Below are 11,364 nucleotides of genomic sequence, written 5' to 3'. Positions count from 1 at the left end.
ACCACAACAGAAATTTGCCCTTGTTGACATGAATATTTTTCCTCTACATCCGACCAAGGAAATCAGGTCAGACTAGTTTTATTGGTTCAGCGACTTCAGGAGAGGCTAACAGTTGAAAACAAACCTTCAGTAACAGATGATTCTCTCTCAAAGGCTTTTGCTGTTAGAAAATGGCCAATGACAAATAAGAGTGCAAGAAAACAAAATCAAAAATCTAGTTTAAAACGCAGGCAAGGAGTGCTTAGAAACGTTCCTTTGTATTCATATTATCCTCATATGGTTTTAAAAGTATTTTAAACTATTAAAAAAAAAAAAAAATCTAATTTTAAATTTCATGACAAAGTAAAGCTAAATGCATCAAATGACTAATCATAAGGCATATACTACTGATAATCATCTTAAATTTTACAAAAAAAAAAAATTACCCATTTACATTAATTTATTATACTGTATAAAGTATAAAACTGCTAATAACTTCTTAACATCTTTACTCAAATTTCTGCACCCTTAAGACAAAGATAGACAAAAAAATTTGCAGTAAATGTTGAACAGACATTTAATAGCAGTATCTTATTTACAAGCAAATACATGTGCACAGCCATTGGAATTCAAAGGGTGACCGCAAAGCCGCATGGAAAACTGAACACAAAAGAGTAACTTCCTGTGTCATGGACGAGACCCAAGGTGACAAGAGCAGACAAGCCACAACAAAATCATGCATGATTAGACAGCGAGAGATCAAACGGGCCCCTAACGTGGCCACTGCACAAGGTGGGGGAGAGGCATCCGGCTAAATGTATATTCAAAGGTCGGAAAAATGTGCACTACCATCAGCCTCGTTGTATAAAAGGGACAAACTTTCGACTGCAAATATTAAAGTTTCCTTCGCTGAAAAAGTTGCAAGTGCTCAAACATGAGGCCAAATGTTGAGTGCAAAAAAACAAACAAAAAACATTTGCTAATGCTAGATGCCATTCATGCGCCTTCTATATTCCATGATCTTAATTTTGCTATTAATAAGCCACTCGAAAAACTACATGTCTGAACCACATCAAAAATGGTAACTTAAAAACAGCAACTTTAATTTCATGTCATGTAGGGAGCGAGAGAGAAACAGTAGAAGAGAATAGAAGAAAAGAAAAGCATCAACTGTTTTAGATTCACTTCATTTCACACTGCCATTCACAAAGAAAAAGCTCTTCATGAATGGTGACCAGCAGTGACTGGTTGCCTTCTTGTCAAACGTCACTGAATGAGGGAGGGGGGAAAAAACACTGAAATTAAAAAAGCAAGACTTCCCCCTACTGGTTAACAGGGAGTATAGTGCATGCCTTTACTACAAACAAGATCTCATACATAAGGCTTTTTTAATACATTACAGACTTGAAAAGAGCAAATAGCACTCAACATCAAACCACTAATGATTTCAGAACAGGTACAGAGCTGTTAGCATCCACTACTTTACATCTAGAAACGTAAAAAGAGTATCTTGCTATCTGACACCCAAACTGCATTTTCAAAAGCAGAGGGTGGAAAAAAGAAGAAGAAAAAAACACTCTTCCTCCATCGCTCTGGAATTCCACGGTCTTCCTTTCAGATGAGTAGATAACAGATGGAAGGATTTTTTTTTCTTAAATATACTTTCCCCACTGGGTCAACGGCTCAATGCAGGCCCGTGAATGTGTTTTCATTTCCAGCAAGTGACTAGAGTAGATTAAAAAAAAAAAAAAAATGCATTATTCATGTGTTCACTTTACTGGACTGGACAGTCATTATTATTATAAATTCTTCCAGGGCAGTTCCAAAATGCATGCTTGCTTCTGAACACAGATTTTGTATGATCATTGCAGTATTTAACCTGCAACACTGCACAAAGCCTATATGGCATGTGCAACCCCCCAAAAAATAATAATTAAAAAAAAAAAAAATAAATGAAATGTGTCCTTTTCAGGATACTGCATTTTAAAGATAATTTTGTAAAATTCAAATAAGCTAACACATGCAGCTGTGGACTGCAGTGTTCGTAATATAAGCTGCCCAAGACGGCAAGAAGAGCGCATCGTCCCTGCAGTGGCAAACCACATGTAAACGCGTCTCCCCAGACGTGTTCAAGAATTTGCAAGTGTCTTGGTGGAAACATCCCAGCAAGAACTGGCAAATGTTGTTGAGTCCACGAGGATGAGTTTGTTTGTTTGTTTGCTTGCTTGCTTTTTAAGCTTCTGTGGCTATTTTCATGGCGAGAAAAATGTAGGACTAAATTATATCAGGTTTTTAAAATGTATTCTCACTAAAACTGTATCTGGTGTAACTGTTAAAAATCTCTTCAAAAGAGTTAACTGAGTAAATACGTTTTCTCACAGGGTTAAAACCAGCAGATTCTAATAAAACGTGCTTCAGGGTTAACGGGTTTTGGCAGAGAGAACATGTTGGAGGATCATCTCCAAGTATTAAAAACTTGTGTGTCAACCTGGATTGACCTATTCCATGGCAGGTATAGACTATCCGGTCCCATCGGTTGGAAAATTTATTTTTCCAACATTGGGGCCAGTTTCATGGAGTTTATTCATTGTATATAGATCCCACTCTGTTTGCCATTTGTTTTTAAGACAGGAACAAATGATTGGTTTTAAATCAATTCGAGGTCTGCCAAAAATGCATCTTTTGCCCATGAGGATGAGATGCACTGTCGTACCACACAAAATACTCACTGCAACTTTTGATATTAACCCCCGCTTTGTTCAGTGCCTCATTATTCCATTTCTGTTTGTCAAATGCCTGTGAAACCTTTTTTAGTTTGTCTCAGTTGTTAAACTTTCTATGCAAATACTAATATTTACATGTTAAGAAATACTGCTGGAAATAAAAGCAGTCGAAAGCGAGATAATGTTTCTTTTTTTCTTTTTTGTTGCAGAGTTATATAATTCATTGGATCCTGAAAAGAGGGTGTTCATAACAATAGGTTGTGAGAAAAGGGCTACTAATTTAACTTTGTATACATTTTTAAATATACATTTTTTAAAACATAAAATAAATATATATATAGCTGCCTTTAAATATTAAGAAGGGGGTTGCTCACAAGGGAATCATCATATGATTATTATCATCAATTGAAGGCAAATCTCGAGACAATTAAGTTTTAGAACTTCATTTAATAAACACAAAATAGCTTTGCCTTCATATAAAAGAGGCTCAGAAATATTAACCTTTAATAGATGAAGAGAACTCTGGTCCGCGGAAGAGTAGAAACGGAGTCAGCCATTTTTCGGATCTTGGCGTAGTTAATAAAGCCTCTGAGGAAGAGCAGGATGCCTGTAGGTCATAAAAACTCATTTCAGTGCTCTCGCTTCAAATGGATTTTTAACTTGGCCGACAACGCACAAGTTTTTTAATGCATAAGATGCACTTAAAATTAAGAATGTCATTATACTATATAAACATCAAACTATGTTAGAATCTACTTATATTTATCATAACCCTGTTTTACAAGTGAAACATTTAACTTAAGGAACTTCAGTTATGTTTTGTGGACTTGTACTTACCAAGCACCAGAAACACCCACCATAACCAGTACTGTCCATCAAAGTAACCAGGGAAATAAGTAGAAAACTGAGAATGAAAAGAGAGAGGAAGAGTGAGAGAGATATGCACAGATAAAGCACCGATCATGTCCAGGCTTGTAATGTCATGAAGAAAACACATTACAGCACATTCGTCTTATTTAGTCAGATTTGAGCAGTAGTGGTGATTACTAATGTGGGGTAATGTGCTTCTGGAATGTTCTCACTAACCCAGCCAAGCCAAAATGGTTAACCAATAGATATACTATCTAAATAAAGCATAATGTGTAAAATTAGCTGCAGATGTCTAGGTGGAAGCGTACCCGTACAATGAGGATCCATTTGATGAGGGACAGACCAAACCCAGATATGGCGCCATAACGCCCAGCTGCTGAGGTTGTAAGGCAGAATGATAGAAAGAAGCCAATACAGCTGAAGAGGAATGCCACTGAGGAAAAATGAGATTTTAAAAATGAAATATCAGATTTTCTGAAGATTATATGGAATTGTTTATTCCCATTAAAAAAAGAAACCCCCACAAACTTAACATGACCCTCATCACCAGCATTTTCTTTCTGTTACTTTTTTCCCCTTTCTTTTTTATTTGGTTGGTAACATTCATACTTAACTTATGTTTGGAAAGTCCCGCTTGATGGATAGGAGATAAAGGAAGATGGGAATGCACAAACTGTTTCTAAACCCTCTATCATTCCTGAAAATACTTACTGAAACATGTCAACATGAAAATGCCGTCATTGCCTATCTGCAGCTGGTCAGCATCCTCAAAGTCGTCTCTGGCCACAAAGTCATCATCCTGCAGGAAAATATAAAGAGACAGAGCTGTCCATCAACTCTAAATGTGTAACAGAGACAGAAAGAGGAAAGCAAGGCTAAAACACAACAACCGTGGGGTCGTTTAAAGCGGTCATGACATGAGAAATCAAATTTTCCATGTGCTTGAGCTACTCCAGTCAAGAGAACAAAAGGAAGTACAGACTTCAGAAGGACCCCAGCATAAGGAACAAGTGGATGGCGTCTGGAGTATTAGATGTTTGTTTGGAGCATTTGACTGCATATTATGCAAATGAAGTACAGTAATGGAGAGTTTGCAAAGAAACTTTTGTGGAAAAATGAAGCAGCCAACTATTGGATCTGACAGAAGCTGTAATCGCAAACCAATTACATTATAAACAATTTGACAAACATTGTTTTGTCTGTTAATGATGGTTTTATATAGACAATGTGTTCAGGCAATAGCAATGGACATTGATACTATTTCCTATGCTATGACGTTAGACAACCATTACAGTGGCAATTACTGATAAACCCGTTCTTTAAAAACAAATTATCTCAGACAGAGGATCAGAATGAGGGTTGAAAATATTTTAAATATTTGTGCAAAGCACATTATAAACGTTATAAGTGGCTATTAAGGTACATAACTAAAAAAAATAAAAATAACAAAAAAAAAAAAAAAGAAAAGAAAAAAATCATGCCATGACCCCTTTAAATGAGAAAAACAAGAGAATTAGATAATGGTAGGAGAAGAGTGTGACTGGATGCATTGGGCCTCATATAATTCACAGAAACAAACCACAAAAACCTAAGTAACAATAAAGCAACACTTTAAGAGCAGACTTGGTAGACATGTAGCTTCATGGTGCTTTCACACTTGGTTTGATTGCTTGGTCTGAACTATAGTTGGACTGCTTACCCATCCCCATGCCGTCTATGGATTCTGTTAAATTTTATGGACAAAACACATCAAGAAAACAGCAGAGGATGTAGAGTGAGCTGCTGCTGGAATACTGCATGACTTATGCTGTCCTAAACATGAGAATACTAAATCCATATTAAGTGCTTCAAATTAAAGCATATAGGTTTAGCGCAGGTTGCCCAGTCATGTGCTTTGATGGATGTGTGTGCCATTTAATACAGTGGTTCAACCAGTTAACATTTAGTTTGCTTTGCTTTCGATTTTCTTTTTTATCATTTTTAATTTAATAATTTTAACTTTTACTTTCAAATGGTAAGCAAACATCTTATATTTTAACTACTTTTTGCACACTCTTTAATTGCACATTGCCTTTCTAAATAAATTCACTACAGGTGCATCTCAATAAATTAGAATGTCGTGGAAAAGTTCATTTCAGTAATTCAACTCAAATTGTGAAACTCGTGTATTAAATAAATTCAATGCACACAGACTTTAGTAGTTTAAAGTCTTTGGTTATTTTAATTGTGATGATTTTGGCTCAGATTTAACAAAAGCCCACCAATTCATCTCAACAAATTAGAATATGGTGACATGCCAATCAGCTAATCAACTCAAAACACTTGCAAAGGATTCCTGAGCCTTCAAAATGGTCTCAGTTTGGTTCACTAGGCTACACAATCATGGGGAAGACTGCTGATCTGACAGTTGTCCAGAAGACAATCATTGGCACCCTTCACAAGGAGGGTAAGCCACAAACATTCATTGCCAAAGAAGCTGGCTGTTCACAGAGTGCTGTATCCAAGCATGTTAACAGAAAGTTGAGTGGAAGGAAAAAGTGTGGAAGAAAAAGATGCACAACCAGCCAAGAGAACCGCAGCCTTATGAGGATTGTCAAGCAAAATCGATTCAAGAATTCGGGTGAACTTCACAAGGAATTGGACTGAGGCTGGGGTCAAGGCATCAAGAGCCACCACACACAGACATGCCAAGGAATTTGGCTACAGTTGTCGTATTCCTCTTGTTAAGCCACTCCTGAACCACAGACAACGTCAGAGGCATCTTACCTGGGCTAAGGAGAAGAACTGGACTGTTGCCCAGTGGTCCAAAGTCCTTGTTTCAGATGAGAGCAAGTTTTGTATTTCATTTGGAAACCAAGGTCCTAGAGTCTGGAGGAAGGGTGGAGAAGCTCATAGCCCAAGTTGCTTGAAGTCCAGTGTTAAGTTTCCACAGTCTGTGATGATTTGGGGTGCAATGTCATCTGCTGGTGTTGGTCCATTGTGTTTTTTGAAAACCAAAGTCACTGCACCCGTTTACCAAGACATTTTGGAGCACTTCATGCTTCCTTCTGCTGACCTGCTTTTTAAAGATGCTGATTTCATTTTCCAGATTGATTTGGCACCTGCCCACACGCCAAAAGCATCAAAAGTTGGTTAAATGACCATGGTGTTGGTGTGCTTGACTGGCCAGCAAACTCACCAGACCTGAACCCCATAGAGAATCTATGAGGTATTGTCAAGAGGAAAATGAGAAACAAGAGACCAAAAAATGCAGATGAGCTGAAGGCCACTGTCAAAGAAACCTGGGCTTCCATACCACCTCAGCAGTGCCACAAACTGATCACCTCCATGCCACGCTGAATTGAGGCAGTAATTAAAGCAAAAGGAGCCCCTACCAAGTATTGAGTACATTACAGTAAATGAACATACTTTCCACAAGGCCAACAATTCACTAAAAATGTTTTTTTTTTTATTGGTCTTATGAAGTATTCTAATTTGTTGAGATAGTGAATTGGTGGGTTTTTGTTAAATGTGAGACAAAATCATCACAATTAATAGAACCAAAGACTTAAACTACTTCAGTCTGTGTGCATTGAATTTATTTAATACACGAGTTTCACAATTTGAGTTGAATTACTGAAATAAATGAACTTTTCCACGACATTCTAATTTATTGAGATGCACCTGTATACTTTTCACTGCCTTCAAATTACACATAGTTTTGAGGACAACAATGGGCAGGATGTAGAATAACTATTTAGTAAATTAAGGATTACTTTTTTTTTATACTTATTTATCATTTTACATGTGATTAAATCAAAGAAATAACTGACAGATTAGTTTAATTATCAAATTTGTTAGTTGCAGCCTTATTACACAGAATTCAATTTCTGCTGGAGGGTTCACATGAACCATACCCCAGACCAGCTTTTAAAACCAGACTCGGGGTGCACACTCAAGTTTGGAAAACATTTTATAAACAAACCGAACTCTGCCATCAAATGAACCCAAGTGTGCACCAAAAGTGCTTGTGTGAAAGTACCCTGCAGAACAAGTACTTAAAACAGTCAACATAAAAAGTAATTGGTAGTGACATTTCTCTAGATTTTTTTGCTGACTTTAAAACAACAAAAGTTTTTGTGTTGTAAAATGGAAGAGCAAAAATACATATTTTCAAAACTGAAACTTTGTTTGGGGTTCACGTAACCCTGTCAGACACGTTTCATAGGGAGTCTTTAAACAATTGGGTTTGAGACAATACATTATTGGGTTCACAGCTGAAAGCAACAGAATAATGATGAGGCAAATTTTTAAAAGTTGAAGCAGTTTTAGTTTGACAAGCAAGGTGTTTAAAAATAAAAATAAGTCGTAGCTACCAATGATATTTGGCTGCATGTGTGTAGATGCAACGTCAAAGAGGTTTAACAGTGCAAACCGTCTGAAGGCGCAAATTTCACAAACAAAGAATGTGAAATTTGAACCAACCTGAATCTGATGTGAATCAAGAGTGGGGAAATGTTTCACCACATGTAGAATTTTCATTTTGCAAAACTAAACATGATTGCACATACGACGCAATGCCTATTAAAAATAAATCTCTTTTTATTAAAAACTTTTTTTTGTTTCAAATTTCTCCACTGCTAGCAGGTTCATGATTCCACTTTCATCAAACATTTTTGAACGTCCTTTAAAAGTTGTTCTGACTGAAAGAACTGAATTTTAAATATACACATTTTTAAAGATGATTGAGCCAAATTACTAAACATTCCACAGACATATATCACATTCAAAAGCAAAATATCTCCAGAAATTTTTTTTTTTTCCGGATACTCTATATAGCACATAACTATCATCACGTCTAAAACCTAAGACACCAGGGGCAACATTTCATGGCCTGAAAAGCACCAAATCAGTGCTGTTACCCAAATGCTAATAATTGTATCAAACATGCAATGCTTGCTGCTAATGCTGATATTTTTCTGTGCATTACAAAAATAAATATACACCCATGTTGTAACAGGGTCAAGCCAGAAAAACAGGGCCCTGGAGTCTTCCTAGATTGACATCACCTCCACCACACTTTACAGTCTCACACACTCTGTTATTGTACCTCCAGCGCACAGCGAGTTACATCATCGAATGTGTCCAGACGTTCCCTGTGCTGTACGCAAGCAATGTGTGGCAGAGAAACAGAGCAGTGAACAGGGGAAGCATCACATTAAAACAGCATTTCCTGTGGTGATGTTAAGGATTTTTTTTGTCCCAGAGCTGGTTGGAATTAGTGGCTGAGATTTGCGGTACTTACTCGGCCTGACACCAGTGGGATAGTAGCCTCTGCTTTGGTCCGCTCTGCCTCATCGTACGATGGTAGAGATGTGGCTACGTTGTAAGAAGGGGGCTTGGGAAACGCTGCATCGTCTTTGTAATCAAAATATGCTGAGAAGAGTGAAAAAAAAAATCAATGTTGATTGCCATTTCATAATATGGTTTGAACAAACAAAATACATGTTGTGCACTATGATTTCCATGATGATTAGACATTCTTTGTGATCATTTAAATTCAATATTAAACCTTTAAAATACAACCCAGAAGAATTAAGAAGGAAAACACCGAAAAATAAAAAGGATTTCACAGGGCCCTCTAAATGTAGCATACCTGCGCTGTCAGCTGCAAAACTGCTGTAAGGGGGCGGAGGATCACTGGCCACCTGAGCTCCCTCCTCTGGCTCCTCTTCATTGGGCAGCTGGTGACACAAGAGAATTCATTAACTGCATGAAATCTTGAACTTTGCCTCTCAAGTTTGACTGTGACATGGCTGCAAATACAACTCTGTCAAAGGCAAGTGGAAATATGAGATGATCTGGCACAAGTAAAACCTGATTTTAATGAGTTAAATTTAAATATCAGTGGTGTCAGTGTAAATACTCCGTAAAAAATGCACACCATGACAAATGTAACTAAGTTTAAACTCACATGACTTTCCATACACTCATCACATGCTCACGCACTAAACACTCACATTCCAGAAGTGTTCATCTTCACAATTTCACAAATCAGGATGTGAAAAAAAGGGGTTGCCAAACTGCCCTTTATTTATGATGACCAATATTCAAATTACATAAAACAACATCAATGAAAAAAATTGTGTTTTATTCACTAAATGAAAAAGTGAACAGCCAAATAATAGCGATGGGATAGGATTACACCATTTTGTAAATGAAATATTACTACTACCCCTAAATATTATTGTATTAAAGTTGACACATGCATTTCTAATGCCTCTAAATGTGGTCAAACATGGTCAAAAGTTGGCTGAAAGTTCTGCTCTCTAATGGACAGTATGCCTATTCATTTTTTAATAAGCAAAATCACTTTTAGTATAATTCTAAAAAATGTCCACCTTCATGGTAGTTGAGTAAACATACGAATAACTTTTATATTGTTAGTAATATTTCAAGGTGAACATTTACTGGACTGAAACAACTGAACTGAACATTTTAGATAAATAGTCTGCTATATTGTTATACAAATCTCACCTATTTACATTATAAGCTATCAGAATTTCTTACTTTTCAATCATGTAAATAACATCTGAACCAAATTGCATATTTGTGCTCAATTTGGACCTCTGAATAGGTGTATTTTCTCAAAGTATAAGCTCCACATTGTCACTATTACTTTCAGACTATTATTTCAGGTTTTATATCAGGCGTAACAGAATTAAATGTACCAAATTAATATACACTGATTACATGCATGGTAACATTCTTTTCCAGATCTTTTAAACATATTTTATGGTTAACCATGTTTCCAGACATTCACCATAGTAATACCATAGTTTATGAGAGGTTACATGTCCAGAATCGTGGTTTTATCATGACAGAAATTTTTGAAGTAGCTTGGACGTGCAATTCTATAGTCTACACTAGACCAAAATACCATGGTATTGTCATCTCTGATATCAGAATTGTACCATATAAAGGCAATAACATTGACCAAACTTAATGTCACTGACTAGGATGTTTCTTAAAAAAACAAACAAACAAAAAAACAAACAAACAAACCAAACATACTTTTGCCAACATGTCTGCTGCAGTGTGGTATTACATTACAATGGCCTGTACTAACGTTAGTTCAGTGTTCTAACCAGATATTTTTTTCAACTAAATAAACCAGGCCGACTCTGGCCCCATAAACACCTGCCAATCTGTAATATCCCTGCAGTAAGTTTGCTTTCCTTGCATGGGTAACTTACTGTAAAAGAGTTACATAATTTATATTGCATGAATGAAAACTTTAACGTAAGCAAGAAACAACTGCATTAGCAAGCATTTTTTTTAATAACGAACTGGTTAAAAGCTAAGTTATATGTTCACAGATGAGCGCAATTTATGTGTCATGCCGCTATCATTTAAATGGACGTGTTATTCATTCAAAACACTGTGGCCCGCATCCTGTCAGAGCATCGGTGTTTCCCGACAACACTCCCCGCCGTGGAGGCGCCTGCCGCTGGCCAGCTTTACAAATAACCGTGCCGAGTTACAGTGGAGTTCACTCACCTGCTGATATCTCCCACTTGGCTCAGCCATCCTCAGCGAGCTTATAAAGATAACGAGTATCCCAGTATAGACACAATTCACACAGCAAACTGTCTAAATAAAATTATATATCTAGTTAGTGGCAAAGCCACAGCCCTCATCAGATCAGATTTGTCTTGGAGCTTCCTGTGATGTCAGTCAGACAGTTGTGAACTTTAGCGCTCTCACAGGACGAAACGAGCACTACATTTACATCAACCAGGTGTGCATTTCC

The 11,364-nt window shown here is 36.8% G+C and overlaps 1 protein-coding gene across 1 annotated transcript; it reads right to left on the bottom strand.

The window, feature by feature from the left end:
- Positions 1-538: 538 nt before the first annotated feature.
- On the bottom strand, positions 539-11,316 carry ndfip1l (Nedd4 family interacting protein 1, like). The gene is made up of 8 exons (XM_058759054.1): positions 11,112-11,316; positions 9,208-9,295; positions 8,857-8,987; positions 4,284-4,371; positions 3,881-4,005; positions 3,540-3,606; positions 3,204-3,309; positions 539-1,704 (listed from the first exon to the last, which is right to left on the bottom strand). The coding sequence occupies exons 1-7, from the start codon at positions 11,139-11,141 to the stop codon at positions 3,206-3,208; spliced, it is 633 nt and encodes a 210-aa protein (XP_058615037.1). The 5' UTR covers positions 11,142-11,316; the 3' UTR covers positions 539-1,704; positions 3,204-3,205.
- Between the last annotated feature and the right edge of the window lie 48 nt (positions 11,317-11,364).

Source organism: Onychostoma macrolepis, chromosome 21 (assembly GCF_012432095.1).
Source record: "Onychostoma macrolepis isolate SWU-2019 chromosome 21, ASM1243209v1, whole genome shotgun sequence".
In the NCBI taxonomy this organism is placed as follows: Eukaryota; Metazoa; Chordata; class Actinopteri; order Cypriniformes; family Cyprinidae; genus Onychostoma; species Onychostoma macrolepis.
This window is presented reverse-complemented; position numbering and strand designations above follow the sequence as displayed.